This window comes from Phragmites australis, chromosome 20, assembly GCF_958298935.1.
Source record: "Phragmites australis chromosome 20, lpPhrAust1.1, whole genome shotgun sequence".
Lineage (NCBI taxonomy): Eukaryota > Viridiplantae > Streptophyta > Magnoliopsida > Poales > Poaceae > Phragmites > Phragmites australis.
Window position 1 is genome coordinate 14,904,268 of NC_084940.1, and position 16,042 is coordinate 14,920,309.

At 41.1% G+C, this 16,042-nt stretch overlaps 2 protein-coding genes across 2 annotated transcripts; one reads left to right on the forward strand and one right to left on the reverse strand.

The window, feature by feature from the left end:
* Positions 1-2,172: 2,172 nt before the first annotated feature.
* Positions 2,173-7,423, forward strand: LOC133901795 (E3 ubiquitin-protein ligase WAV3-like). The gene is made up of 3 exons (XM_062343301.1): positions 2,173-2,601; positions 4,025-4,117; positions 5,796-7,423. The coding sequence occupies exons 1-3, from the start codon at positions 2,464-2,466 to the stop codon at positions 7,128-7,130; spliced, it is 1,566 nt and encodes a 521-aa protein (XP_062199285.1). The 5' UTR covers positions 2,173-2,463; the 3' UTR covers positions 7,131-7,423.
* A 155-nt stretch (positions 7,424-7,578) lies between these two features.
* LOC133901796 (THO complex subunit 3-like) lies at positions 7,579-15,469 on the reverse strand. The gene is made up of 11 exons (XM_062343302.1): positions 15,290-15,469; positions 14,280-14,375; positions 13,470-13,599; positions 13,048-13,136; positions 10,437-10,505; positions 10,034-10,091; positions 9,781-9,880; positions 8,875-8,961; positions 8,529-8,607; positions 8,300-8,432; positions 7,579-7,800 (listed from the first exon to the last, which is right to left on the reverse strand). Exons 1-11 carry the CDS (start codon positions 15,419-15,421, stop codon positions 7,763-7,765), a joined length of 1,011 nt encoding a protein of 336 aa, XP_062199286.1. The 5' UTR covers positions 15,422-15,469; the 3' UTR covers positions 7,579-7,762.
* Positions 15,470-16,042: the final 573 nt, after the last annotated feature.

A 16,042-nucleotide genomic window follows, 5' to 3' on the forward strand; every position in this document is an offset into this window, starting at 1 on the left:
TGAGTTCTGATAAAACTAGACGGCTGATCATGCTACAGACACATCTGCTTAGCAATCGTTCCTCACTATTTTATTAGTGACAGTTTTAAAAAACCCGTAAATGTCACTCGTCTATTTTCACTGACTTGTGACAATAGTACACATAAAATACACATTTCAACTGCTTTTCCAAACTAAAATCCACTTACATTAGCCCTATCACCTTTTGGACTAGTACTAATCCGCACTTGATAACTGGTTGCATCTAATCCAACGACTACACATCAATGCCTATACATGCACATACTGCCATTCTCTGCGTCTGCTCCGGTTGTCTCCTTCCTCTTGCTCACGCCACTTCCAATGGAAAGCTCTTGAGGTGAAATAAAGGGGAAGGCAAATAAAGGAACAACAAAACAAAAGCTCCCAACTGAACGTTTTGGGCCTCGTGCAGCTCTGACTGGCTGACGGGCTGACTGGTAATGGACGTCTATGATCAACTTGCCTGCTTAGCGTTGCCGATAAAATCGACAGCTGCGATGAGACAACGGAGTGCGAGTCCAAGACAGTCAAGCAGGGGCAAGGGCGGGCAGGCAGGCAGGCAGGCAGGCATGCACAAAAATGTTTTTTAATTGTTGTTGCCGTGCCCAAAGGGAAAAGTAGGGCAGAGCGGTGGGACCACGGTGAAATAGCAGCTCAGCAAACAAGGTCACTTTGCATAAACATCTTGGACATATTTAAAATTTGGGTTGCACCCTATTATGTACGGAAATATACGAATATTTGGAGCATCGAAATTAATTATAATAATCTTTGTACCGTGGTACTGATTTCTTTTTTGTTTTCCAGTTAGCAACATTATTCTAACGGAATTGCTAAACTTCAGTCACCTGAATTTGCGTTGATTTTAACCAATGTTTTAGTGTCCCATAGATACGAATACTAACACAGGAAAAACACTACACACAAAATATGATTGGATAATATATAATGAACAGAAACATGTGAGTGAAACTTGAGAATTTTTCAGTTGGTTGTTCAGCACAAGTACGATACTAGGACCTTTGGAATGCAAGCACTTCACAGATTTAGTTCTTGTAGTAAATAGGATGAATTCCAATATTCCAATGGGTTCCATGGATCATGCACAATTTTAGTCCATGACTTAAATATGGGTTCAACTGGTTTTAATTGATTAGCTATTTGGAAACTGACAGATGTAAGTTAATCCTTCAGTTAACATTAACTCCAGCTGTAGATCGAGATAGCCCGCTTTCTCGACTCTTTTTTCCCCTTCTACAGGGCTAAGAGGCGAAAAAGGGCGAAAGCGCTTCTCGGTATGGATCTCGTTGATTCCTCCCCTCTGGCGTCTTCTCCGACATTGGGAGGGAGGAGCATCGGGTCGTCAACGGCCGCTGTAGCGTATAGCTTCTAGTTTTTAGTAGTAGGCAAGGGTTTCCCGTGGAAACCATGGTTAGGGCTCGATGGAGGCTGTTGTTCCTCCAGAAGATCTCTGGTGGCGTCATCCTCGATGTGAGCTCTAGCGATGTCATTCTTAATGCGAGTTTTGGTGACGATACGAGATCCGGTGATTCTTCCGTTGTTTTCCTCACCCGGTTGTGATGGGTTGTAGGAGTTGCATCCCAATTTTGGGTTGTCTATCTTCTTCATCGGTGAGTTTCAATCTCTTGGTAGCGGATTCTGCTTCCGAGCTTCCATTTTCTTCAGATGTGGAGGTGGATGCGCTGGATTTAATCTCTTTCTTACCTGTTGAAGTGGCGTCTGATGGTCGTTCAGTGTTCTTTATGCATGTTGATGGAGAGCTTGGCGTGTTATCTCTTGCAGTGTTTCAAACGGTTGGCGCTACTTCCTCGGGTTTTCAAGGAAATCTCTTCTCCATCATGAGTGGAAAGAGCATCCGTTCGGGGATGAGGAAGATGAACACGAGGACTTTAGAAGGGCTTTATTGTAATTTTTGTTTTCTTCAGGTCCTCTTGTAATGTGTGGGATGTAATTTCCATCTTTTACTAATATAAACCCAACCCTGTTCCAAAAAAAAAAGTTAACTTCAGTTAAAATATGGTCTAGTACACTCGAGGTAAGGGTTGGCACAGTAATGAATCACCATTTGTTTTCATTTGAAGGTGGTCCAAAATCCAAATGAGAAAATGACAAGGGCTACATTGCAATTGCCAACTCTGCTCACCTCGCCTCAGACTCTGAGAGAAGAGAGGGAGAAAGTGTGAGAGAGAAAGGAGAAAGAGTGGGAACTGGGGAGCGACAAAGCCATACCTTGCCGACCTTGCTCCATGTACAAAGCCCACAAGGCAACCAGGCGGTAGCGTTTACACCTCCACCTTGCAGAGTCTAGGACTGCAAGTGAGAGAAGAGAGAAGTAGGAGAGAGAAGCAGGGGCGGGGGGGGGAGTGAGGGAGAGATTATGGTGGTGTAGGGCTGAGTGGGAAGGGAAGCGAGAGGGAGCAAATGGTGGGGGTATGCGCCGGTGGCGACGGCAGCGAAGGGACGCTCGCGAGGTGGCGAAGGGCGGCCGCCAAGCGGATCGGCCTCTCCTGCGCATCCTTCTTCTCCTACGCCGCCTCTCCCTCCCCGCCTTCCAAGACTGTATGCGGCATCTCTCTCTCTCTCTCTCTCTCTCTCTCTCTCTCCCTCCGAGGATTTAGGGGCATATGTTCTTGGCAAAAGGGCCCCAGAAATGGCTATCTTTCCTGCATTATTCACTATCTCATCAGGGTTGCTCTGTGTTTTCAGTTCATGGTTGTTTTATGTGAAGAAAATGAGATTCTTTTAACATCTATGCAAGTTCTTAGTTAACTGTAGCAATACTATCAAAAGTTTCAGGGCTCCATTTTTATTGGATTTGAATTTCTTTTGGTTTTCCCCACCGAATGAATGCATCTGTTTCGTGTCCCTGTTCTTCGGGCTTCCAGTTTCTTGCTTTTTATTTTCCTGTCCATTTCAGCTCTTTCTCACCTATATCTTGGTTGTGGTGTCTTTTCCTCAAAAAATAACTATTAGATTTGTATTTTAACATGCCTATACCCCTCCCTTGTTTCTTTTGTCTTGGGCAATCCTATTGGCTTAATTTTAGTATTCATTCTGATTTTTTTTTACCAGAATGAAAGTAACAAAATCACTCCTTTTGCCTTTCTTTTCGTCTTAGGTGTGCCTTACTAACAGTAGATGCTTGGCCTACCTGGTTTGTATCAGTTCTTGGTACTGTTCATCCATTATTGGGAATTATTGTTCTGGCTTTCTCTTCAGCTTACCTTGTACTGGTACCCTGGGAGAAATATTAGCACCACATTTGAAAGTTTGGTGCACATGGACCCTCCACATTGTCCACCATGTACTATTTTTACGGTCATTTATTTTTCTTCAAAACTTTATTTTAGATCCAGGCATCTAGCTTTGCACAAGTTACATTTTCAATCTATTTATATTAGTCCGAACGCCATTTTGTTTCAGTTTTTTATTAACGGCTCTGCATTCTCTTGGGTATTGGTACCTTTTCCCCCATTTGAGGTTTTCTGGTGGTTGTTGCAAGTTGCTCTGCAAAGGGTTCATTTTTTATTTTTGCATTTTGTGTTCCCTAAAAATTTCTATTTTTTCTCAGAAATATGAGCATTTCTATTTCTTCCTTCTCCAACATTCTGTTTCCTTGGTACTGGAGACTTTCTGGTTTTGTATACCTGTGTTTAAGAACTGTAGACAAACATGTTATCCTGTAGCTTGACTGATAGCACTTTTTTAGCAGTGCTAGTGTTTCAGCACTGTAAGGAAGGAACACATGGTGGGTGCATGTGTGTGTCTTGAATTTCTTTTTCGACCCACATGTATGTCTTAGATATCATTGATAGATAAATAGTAGATGAAAGTACGAAAATACCGAAGAGGACAACCTTGCCTTTCTTTTTTTCCCTTTTATCGCATAGCATATTTATTGTTCTAACAATTGGAACGGTATCTTGAATGTAGCTGTAGTGTATACCATTCCGTAACACATTGTGGTTTGTGATATATGCAGATCTCATGCTCAGCAGTGAATGCGCCTGCAGAGGGCAGTGATGGAGAACAACAAAAGCTGGAGGAGCCCACCAGCACCAGAATGGCTGACAAGGTACCAGCTATATGTCCACTTACGTCTCCTTTTTCTTTTTTTCTCTAAATGTACGATTTTCGATTTGGACCACCAACACTTTTCTTATATTTTTCTCTCGATAATGGAGCTTTTTTATGCGGAAAAAAAGCTTTTCAGTAACCAAGTATGGTGTTTTATATGTGTCCACTAATGAACCAGTGAAGAGATCAGGAGCATGCTTACCTAAGAATGGTTAAGGTAGCAAGAGACAAGCTACTGGTTAAGATAGCAAGAGACAAGCTGATTAGTTATGGTAGCTGTGACTAAAAGGTGAATTAGGGCAAGTGGGATGCAGCAGAAAATCTTGATATTCTGGGCTTCACTCTAGTCCCTCTCTTATGAGTGCTTAGGAGTCGTCAAGGGTGAAGGTGGTTGATGCTTAGAGGAATGTCTCCGAGACAAGTTGTTTTTTGAAAGGAAAGATCTTACGAGGTGATTATATTGCGGGTTAAGGCTCTTGAAACAGAAGATATGCTAATAGTCTTTCAAATATTGATGGTCCAGACATCTGATGTTTCTGTCTTCACTCATCGGCTTTCGGTCTTATAGTTTGAAAGGATGACTTTTGCAACTTGCAAGTATATACAAAGGCTGCATACATTTATTTAGTGCATGCACATAATGGGTCGCAGGACTGTCCACTGACATCTAATAGTGGCCCTCGTAATTGTGTCTGCCCTTTTTAGGTTTCAATAATTTGGTAATATGGTGTCCTGGTACTTTTTAGCGGTGGTGGACATTTAAGTGGTCTTTCAGATGAGATAATGCTTGTCTCCCTAATGGCACATAAAAGTAAGAGCGGTCATTTAATATCTTGGTAGCTACAGAGACCAACAGGGAATATCTTGACATTATGCTCATTTCTCCAAGAAAATAATTCATTTTCTTTTAAACTATTTAAAAGAAACGATTTATAAAGTTGCGGCCATGCATATCATGATATACAGTGCTAGTGAATCACGCCATAGTTAAATGCACTTTGACTTCTTTTGTAGCAGATGCCATCAAAATTAAAATGCAGTTTGCAAATATATTATTAGTTCAATCAGTAGGTCTTTTGGGATTTTCTGGTAATATTTTTGTAAAAAAAAAATGATGTAAGAACAGAAACAACATTAGCGGATGTTTTGTTTATGTTCTTGAATGCAATCTCTTCACCAACTAGGTTGCAGACAAAATTTCTACTGAAGTGAAATTTTGACCTAAACAAATTCGCCTAATGCCTATGATAAGATATGTCGAGTTCACAAGTAATTTGAAGTTTGGCAAAGTCTTTTATCTTTTTCTTAATGGACAGTCCTATGTGGTCCACTGGGTGATGCCAGCTTGCAACGTGTACAATAATTTCCATGTATTGGCCTCCTAACATCTCATTATCAAAGTAATTAGTCATCTCTCACGAGTGTGCTTGTCAGGTTAGCTTGGAGCTTATGAAAATGGGGCTTCCTGGCTCCTGTTCATACACATTTGTAGTAAGTTATAAGCGCTAAATGATGCATTAAACGAAGCATGCATGATCATGGATCTTGCTCTAGAATGAGAATATTTATTATTTTAAGTAAATCTAAAGTTTGCACTCATTTAATTATGACCTTTCATGGACTTGCAGTTTACTTTCTAATTATTCTCACATGTACGTTATGCTCTTAAATTTCAGAATCTATGTGCAATATGTTTGGAGCTCCTCAGCAGCAGCAGCAGCAGTGACGTTGACAATGGTGAGAGGCCAGCTATCTTCACAGCGCAATGCTCCCACTCTTTCCACTTCCTATGCATCGCCTCCAACATTCGGCATGGCAATGTCACATGCCCTATCTGCCGTGCACAATGGTCTGAGCTGCCACGTGACCTGAAGGTTCCGCCATTGCTGCACAACCAGTCGGATCCAATCCTCCGCATCCTTGATGACAACATTGCGACCTCCCGTGTTAACAGAAGATCCTCCATCCGTGCTGCCCGCTACAACGATGATGACCCCATTGAGCCATACACTTTGACTGAGCATGTGGACCCATGTCTTCGCTTCACCCTTATTCCGGCTCCAGTGGCAGCTCACCATTACCCCTGTGGACGCTTATTGCCACTACAACAGCACTGCCAATACAGCAGCTCCTCCATGCTTTCACCACCACAGATTGCTTCACCAAGCAGGCAAAGGCGTGCTTACCTATCTGTCAGTCTTGCTCCGCAGCCAGCCATGGACCTGGTTCTTGTTGCCAGCCCTAACGGGCCGCATCTAAGGCTCTTGAAGCAAGCAATGGCACTTGTTGTCTTCTCCATGCGGGCAATTGACCGGTTAGCCATTGTCACGAATGCCACCACCGCAACCCGTGCTTTCCCCCTGCGTCGGATGACATCCCATGGGAAGAGAATGGCATTGCAGGTCATTGAACACCTCTGCTGTGTTGGTGGAACTGATCCAGTAGGGGCTTTACATAAGGGCCTGAAGATATTGGAGGACCGGGCACATCAGAACCCGAGCAACTGCATCCTCCACTTATCTGACCATCCAGTGCGCAGCTGTGTTGGGGTGGACATGAACCATTCCACCCCGGTTCACCAGTTTCATGTTGGGCTTGGTTTTGGAGTACAGAGTGGCTTTATCATGCATGAGTTTGAGGAACTCCTGGCACGGTTGCTTGGCGGTGTCATAGGCGACACCCAGCTGAGGATAGGGGAGCATGGGGGAATGGTGAGGCTTGGAGAGCTGAGGGGTGGCGAGGAGAGAAGGATCCCTCTCGGCATTGTAGCAGATTGTGGCTTCGTACTGGTTGGTTTCAGTTACTTGGAGGGTGGACGAGAGGACCAGTTGAGGACAGGTGAAATCGCTGTGGGATTTGAGGAAAAAGGCGACAGCCGGTACTGCGGGATGAGAGATATCGGGCCGAGCATCGGTGGCGAGAGGAGGAGCTGCTGTGCTGACAGGCGTGACTACCATGACCCTTTCATTGCGCGACGCTGGGCGAAGCATTTCAATGTGTACAGGGCCTGAGTAAGGAGGCCTGCCTGATGATGATTGATGAGCTGCAAAATACGACTTGCTGGTTTCTTTTTTAAAAATTCCTGCAAGCCATTTTATTGTGGTGTCTGTTTCTGTCTTTTGTTGTGGATCCGAATCCCTGTAAGAGTCTTGTTTCCATCGAAATGTGTGCAGAGGTTTTCTGTCAACCCCGTCAGTTTGTGTGAATCAGAATGTGAAACAGACCATACTGGAAAAGAAAAAATGGCAGTATTGGAGTTTGATAGTAATGAATGTTAGGAAGCCATTTTATTTGCATCGTTGTATTGGCATGTGTTCTCTCTTAATTTTATTTGCATCGTTGTTGTATTGGCATGTATAATTTTGGTTTTATTATTTCAGTAGGATTCTGGTCAAAAGAAATCTGTGCTCAGGATAAATTCTTCTAATTTTCTACTGCCCTTGATAATAGATATGAATCTTAAAAACAAGAAAACAAAAAGATCTTCAAGTCACATAAGGTGCAATACAACAATACTGTTCAGTTCAAGCTAGCAGAACATGAACCAACGCCGAAGTTACATTTAACGCCCAAAAATGTATCAATGTATAAAGATCAGAAGTCAATCTACAAAGAGAACCTCATTATGGTAGTCTACTCAGCATCAATTATGTGTTTCAAAGCCAAATATTCGGAAAACACCTGCAAAAACCAATAAATAGTAAGAGCCAAATTCGATTAAACCATTTTGCTCGTCATTACCACTTAGTGTTATGAACTGAAACAGAGATAATTCTCTATAATAAACCTTACAACAAAGACAATTCTCTATAATAAACCAGCCAGACAAACAGAGCTGTTAACAGGGAGAGTTTTACGTTTTTCCCTCAATCTCATGACATGGGTTCGAGCCCCTTCCTCCCAAATTTATTCCATAGCTCAAGTAGCCAGTTCAACCATTCCTGGCTTTTAGGCAATTTAGTAGAAAACCGGGTGGTTCAACCACATATTGACAGGATTGAAGCAGCTCAATTGCCAAGAAAGATCCAATAGCTAAACTGGACCAGGCATTGGTTCGGTTGTTTTCTCCGGTCTCAATGATTATGCTCTCACATAAATGAAGTCGGTTATATCGTAGTGAGTAAAGCTAGACATTTGTTTCATTAGACCAAACAAAAAGATTGAATTGCAGCAACCATACCTTCATCAGCCAGGTACTTGTTCTTGTCGTCTCCTGCATAGGCCAGGAGGTTGTACTTAGGGTTCCATTCAACACTATTCATAGCTGCTTTGCATGGAATCTGGTGAATTGATCGTCCAGTCTGAACATTGGCCTGATGAAAAGACAAAATGTTTTTTATAAAAAGAATATATACTTTTGACAACAGTTAGCCTCGAATCAGAAGGAAATTACACATGTGATCACTCACAATGTCAATGAAAGGATCTTCACTGGCATATGCAATGAATTCTCCAGTATGATTGAAGCTAACTGTTCTTACAGGCCACCTAGAAAAGAAAAGAAATAGAAAAGGGTATGTATTAGTAGATATTTGTAGGCTTATTGAAACTTAAAGTAGAGTTACTTAAGATCATACTCAATGATTTCATCTGCATTGACATATTATATAGTAAAGGTACTCTCTAAAAATACAGTGCTCCAAAAAACTGAATAATACAGACAACTGAGAACTCAGACTGAGAATAATAAAATAATCCAAAAATATTGCTATGATGCCATATTACATAGTAAAGGTACACTAGAAGAAAACATACTCAAGTTTTGAGAAGGTTTTAATGCATAGCAACTCTTTGACATTCCAAAGACTGACAAGTGAATCTGCACTTCCAACAGCGAAATACCTGGCATCAGAAAATTATGTAACTGGTATCATTAAAACAATTATAATCTCTCTAAATATTAGAGCAAAGCATATCAGACACTTGCCAGAACATGAAACTTATTTGCATATCCTTGTGGATCAGAACTTGCTAGACATAATTACTTTATGAGTTAATTAGTTCAGTACTATCACAAAGATGTCTAAGCTGGAAAATACCATCCAATATGAGGCTGACATGTCGGGCAAGGGACACAACTCAGAAACAATAGGTGTTTTTCTCCAACTCGATCGTTCAGATGATTTATTGAGCCTCACAGTTTGAAGTTCACAGTGTCTAGAATAGATAAGAATCTAGGTCAGGTGGCAAAATAATTTGCACCTTCTCTACGTAAATTCTGAATTCAGTATTGTATACATGGGACTGGCAACCCTAGCCTTTAAAACTCACTTACGGGTAGGTAATATCCTAGTTAATCACGCACCCAAAGGGCCCACAAAAAATCACTCACCCAAAGGTTGCTAGGACAGAATTTATTCTTTTATCTGATGAAACTACAACATACAAATTAAATAGTTCTTGATATTCTAATAGCCAGAATATAAGTTTAATAACTTAACTTGTGTCTATGTTAACTTGAATTAGAGTATTAACCATGATAGCATCTGCGTCAAACATTTATAGAGTTCATTGTTAAATGTTAAGTCAAACAGCAGACCAGACAACTCAATCAATATAGTGCAAATATCCAAGGGATTTTCCAGAGAGTACCAGGAGCAGGCATATTATGTGGATAGTGAAAAATGAATGAAGAAAGTGAAAAAAAGGGAGAACTGTCACCTATCAAGAGGATCCATTGCAATACAATAGCACCCTGCTGTATGAGCATTCAATTTGCAGGACTTTTGAAAGTTGAGATCCTTAACCACCTCAATGTGTCCTGCATAAGCAATAAACCATGTGGGAACATTAGCATCAACTGATATGATATGTAACACTTGAAAATTGAAATATGCCAAAATGTATGTTCCTTGTTTCTTATTCATAATAAATGTTCATGCAGAATTAAGTCAAAGGCATCTTAGTTCATTACCTAGCCCAGTAGTGATGAAGAATAGATCTCCAGTTTTATTCCATGCAATCTCATTGATCTGAGAAAAAATTCAATTAACAAATGTTAAATGGCCAAAGCAACTATTGATCTTAGGAATACATACTACAAAAAGTAACTGCAATAAATTGAAAATACAAAGCTTAGAAAGGTATATAAATCAGAAATATCGTAAATTAAAAAAAATGTCGATTCAACTGTTTGGTACTTCGAAATATTCATACATAAAATTTTCTGTCTCAGATAAGCACATAAGCACAGGTTCCTCAGTCTAATTGTTCCGGTATGTATATGTGCATGTTCATCCAAAAGAACGGTTGGATCAAAAGTTCAAAACAAAGAAATGTTAAAGAATGTTCACATCCAAACTTCAGTTGGAAAGTACCTCATAATTAAACTTGTGTGGCTGGGTAGCTTTTAGCATCCGAACATCCAATATCGTCAGCTCATCCTCCTACAAATCATTACAATAGCTTTTTATTGTAGGTCTAGAATTTGATAAAACTAGTGATTTGTAACCACATTACACATTACAAATCAGACATTCATGGTAACTATCTTGTACGATTCCCTCCTAAAAATGCTTGATTTTGACAATTATTTTAAATTCTTCACATAGCATACCACTCAAGAATATTTCTCAGGGGAACAACAAATGGAAACCACCCATTTGGTGGAATCGTGAAAACCACTCCACATAACATGTGTGGAAGTTTTGAAGAACTCTAAAAAATCACAAATGGACTGAGATTAGATGCCTTATGTGCACAAGAGGAGGAATATATTGACCATCTGTTGGTGGGATGTGTTGCGAGCTGGCAAGTTTGGTACACCATCCTACATCGCTGTGGCTTACAGTGGATCTTACCCCAGCCAATTGATGTTCTGCCGGAGTGGAGTGGAGTCGCAGTCGGAAGTCGATCGACAAGGAATGGAGAAAAGGTTTCGACTCACTAGTCATGTTAACTGTCTGGCGGCTGTGGAAAGAGAGAAACAACAAAGTGTTTAACAAGGAAGCCCTTCTGCTGGTCCCACTAGCACAGACCATCATCGAGGAGGCGCAATGGTGGTTCTTAGTAGGTTACAAAGGATTAGGTTCGCTTCCTACAGTGGTAGTTAGTCGCGCATCACATCATGAGTAGTTAACTTGTAATCGCGGTCGCTTTGTAACTCTCTTCTTCTTAATGAATTACGCGCAGAGCGCATTCTCGAAGAAAAAAAAGGAAGGTCAGACTAGACAACATCATCAAATTTCAAGATAAACTCAACTTTGTTTGAAAGATATCGAATTAGCAAACAGGTACGAACAGTGATGAAATAGACCAAATGGGTGGTTTCCACCAGATATAAAAACATGTCATAGCTCCATCTAACTGATAAATAATATGCATATATGTACAGCTTCAGATGCATCAGTTCCATTCTATATCGCAATGATACTGGTACATGATTCAACAAATTGCAGCAGTTCCAGGGAAAAAAAAACAAAATGGCAATACGGCTACAGATTTATATTGATTGTATAATTTTATTTCTAGCATAGTACTTGCTGAACTTACACAAGGTATAAACTAAAAAGGTAAAGACTTGTTTCCGAGCGTGCATCTGTTTGCTCGCTCAGACGCACTCTCAAACCGCTACCCAGCGCGAGAAGGCAACTCCCCGTGAACCTTATCCATATGATCCTCCTGGCACCTCGCGTCACGCTGCTCCTCCCCGCCCTAGATCCACGCCACCGAGGGGCCCACCCCACGGGCCTTGCTGCTTCCCCTTTCTCTGAGACAACTATTTCTCTCCCATTTTTTCTTCCCTCACCAGAATAGCCTATCGGCTTCCATGGCTGGTGATTTCCATTGCAATGAAGTGCTCTCTCTCTTGAGGATTGCCGATTTGGGTGTCACTACTGGAGGTAGAGCTCAACGCAAAATCGATGCCCATGGCACCAGATCGAGAAGAGGATGTTGAAGCGGTGCCCAGATCCGACGAGGACAGGAGGAAAGGATTGCTCTGCAAAAATCAAGGCTGACGTAGAGGAGCACATCCCCGATAACAAGAAGCTCGATCTAGGTGGTGTGGAGTCCAATTTTGATGGTGAGAATCTCGATCACGTCGAGGAGCTCGGTCCCGTCGATTCAGATGGACAGAAGCTCAATCCCCATGGGAGGGCGCCAATTTGAGCGGCGAGGAACTTAGTCCGAATAAAAGGGTTTCGTTTTGGGTATTGGTGGGAGTAGCTCTGTAGCTTGGCAATACGGTTGTATTGATACGGTTGTATTGATTGCTTCTCTGGTCGTAGCAATTTGCTTTCAAAATTTGTATTGATGTGCTTTTCTTTTTGAATATGCACAGGATGTGGTGATTCTCGTCACCGGTGGAGTTCTCTTTCTTCCTGGATTGAGGATTGGGCGTTCGATGTTGGCCGCTCATCCTTGACGACGAGGAGCTCAACCAGGTGCGGAGAAGCTAGTCCCCAACGACGAGGAGCTCGATCTGCTCTATTTGGGCAACGTGGAGTCCAATTTTGATGTTGAGGTTGAGGAGCTTGGTCCCATCGATTCAGGCAATGAGAAGCTCAATCCCCCAGGAGGATGTCGATTTGGGTATTGGCAGGAGCAACTGCAACTTGCTTCTAAGATTGTACCGATTTGCTTCTCTAGTTGCAAAATTTGTATCGATGTGCTTTTCGTTTTGATTCAAATGGGGGAAGGCTGCGTGCTGTTGCCTTGCGGAGCATAGTAGGAAAACAACTAATTAATCACTTTCCTAATCTGGTAGTTGATCTAATTAGGAAAGCAACTAATTAAGCACTTTCCTAATTAGGGGTGTGCGGGCGGATGGGCATTAGCATGAGCATGCATGTGTTAGCCAGGTCCAACTAAAAAAGAAGTGACAGTAGAACTCATTTTTTATTGTATATGCACATCAAATGTATTTGGGTATTCTAATAAATGTATACCATTCTTGGTGTTACCAGAGAGAAGTTAGGCAGTATGAACCTTGTTTCCAACAGCTATTGCAGTACCGTCATGTTTATATGTGATGTTAATGTTTTCTCCACTAAGTTCAACAACTTGACATTTTCCACCTGGAAAAAAATATAAAGTTGAGGAAAAGCAGGCTAAGAATTATAATTTGACGAACAGGTAAACTGCCTCCAAAACCGACCATGATAAGAAGAGATCCAAAAGTAAAATCAGTCATCCTAAGCCAGATATAAAGTACAACAAAATAACTTCCAGATAAAGTCATTACATAAGAGGTCTTCAGCATCAAATTAATTGTAAATGTGAAAGAATGTAGGAAAGGACAAAATTTCGAAAAGAATTCATCAGTTTAAGATAGTAATGGTAATATGCATTAGGAATGCAGAACAAAACTGTGCATTCTAGGGCCATCAAGGATGAAGTGTGATACTTACTTCGAGCATCCCAAAGGCGAATTGACTTGTCAGCAGCTGCAGTAGCAACTGTATCAGGATGCTTTGGATCCCAGCATAGCTGATCTACACTATCTGTGTGGCCTTTCAGTTCAATATCTTTAACCTTGGACTGTGTAAGAAAAATCCTTGTCAGCACAGTTTGCACTTTAGAACTTCAGATGAAGAAATTTAAGCTGAAATTTCACTCCCACGTACCAACAATGAAAACCTGAAAGGTCATGCTTAAGAAACCAAACAAATTTACTCTAGCCAAAAGTTCATTCACAACTGCCTAACTTGCTCTCAAGATCCCATCTGTTGAGAATGGAACTATTAATCTATTATCATACTAACAAATTATGGAAACAACTTTTTGCATGTTAAACAAAATTCTGCAGTCAGTTACAACAATTAATTAAGGAACTGAACAGATGCTGCTGTTGTGCATAGGCTGTAGCAACATGAATATTTCTGTGAAATACCTGAGATAACTTCTTCAATAGTCAAGTTAAAAGATAGCTTGCTAGAAAAGTAGTAGCATTTACCGCTCTTTGTCATATGACACTATGACCAACATGAGCATGTATATAGAAAATGGTCATGCTACCACCGCTTTCTTAAGGTTAAGGTCATAACTTGCTGTCTATGTTCTATAAGATTGGAAATATCCCAATTATGCATATTTTTATAATTTATCAAAATGATGCTTCATAAAAACAGGGAAAAAATTAGTGAGTATGATAGCAAAAAAGGGTAATCCCATTCTGTAAAAATAAAGGCAGTGGCAAGTATAGAAGGAGAGGAAGTTACATGGCCATGGGGATCAATGCTCCAGACACGTGCAGTATGATCGATAGATCCTGAAGCAAGCTTTGTGCCTAGGCAGTTCCATGCTACAGAGTGCACCTAACAATTAAAAAAGAATTTTAAAATAATTAATACTAATAAGGTTACTAAATAAAAGCAGAACAAAGAGAAAGAAAAAAAAACCCACAAATCCAGCTAAACTTTGCATTGTAAGTACTATAGTAGAAGATTTGTTATCGTTATGAGGACTATTTAGCAACACAGTCAACAGGATGCAAGAAACGAAACAAGAGTTCTTCACCACACCATAATTTCTTCTAAAAGGAAGATTCTTCCCTTCTATTTTCCCTCATTGCAACTAAAAGCTAGACAAGCACTAGAAGTCGACATTAGAGAGCAGGACCTTCTTCCTTAGCATGCTGACACCAACTTTTTTCACCACTAATAGAGAATAACCATAAGTTGACAAAAAAAACCTATAATAAAGTTTTTTTTTCAGCATGCCCTATCATTAACTCCTTTTTTTTTCTCAGAACTAGAGGGCAACCAAGTTCATGGCACCACCGTGCCTTTGCTGCAACAGAGTCTGCCCATTACATCCACACTCCTTCCCAAGTAATTGTAATTCCAGCAAAGATTTTTTTTTAATCAGCATGCCCTACATTGACTCCTTTCAATGGAAAAGAGCCAAATTTCTGCTTAACTTTGCTCACACCTACTTGCTTCAGTCCTCAGTCCTAGAACAAGCAGAACCGAAACCAAGAAAGGGCAACCATGACGCCGTTTATATTCTTAGAAACCAAACCAGAAGACCCAAAGATTGCAACTTTGGCATCTTTATTAATCACTCTGCTTGTGAGATTGGGGTTTTAGGGCATCTCGCAACGAACGGGGACATAGATTGGAACTTTGATTCCTTCCTTTGCGGGATTTTGGGTTTTAGGGGCTCGCAAAGAAACTCCCGTGGCTTCTTTTTTTATTCGCGATATTGCGGGGGCGTGGAGAGGGATTACCTTCTTCTTGTGGCCGTAGTATTCCCTCGACACGAGATTCCTCAGGTTCATCCCCGGGGTCGTGACGCGGGCGGCGGTTGCGGTGGCGGCGGCGCCACCGCTGCCCTTCCTCTCCTCCTCTCTGCTCTCCATTCTCTCTCTCTTTCCCTCCTGCTGGGCTGCTGCCAGTCCTGTTCGGGGAGGAGAAAGAATCCACTAGTAGTCCATGGTCTTGATCTGGGCCTGATGGGCTGGGCTGCATTAGGACTTCGGGCAACTTCATCGAGTTTTTTATTTTTATTTTTTAATATTGATAAAAATACCCATCTATTTTAAAAAATTACAGATCTAACCTACGTCATCTGTTGAAAACGGACAACGTAGGACCTATAAAGTAATAATTAGGAATTAAATATGCAGGTCGATGTGGCTAATAGGTCAAGGTGCCACCCACTTTGTCCTATCCCTCAGAGCATTCAACACGGCGCATGTCACTTACTCGTGCATGCTTGACTATCATCTAAGCATGCTCGCTTCATGCAGCCTTGTAAGGGCTCGTCATGCAACTAGTAAAAAGGTGAGGATGACATATCATAACTCATGCATCAGACTGCATATAGCTTAGTTACGGTGACACTTTGAAACGGCTCGTGACACATTTACCTATCATAACTCTTACCTTAAAAAGTTCTATCTTATAAGATGTCTTCCGTTAAATAGACGATATCTTTTACACCACCTATTATGACTTATATCATGTTAAAGTGTCTTCTG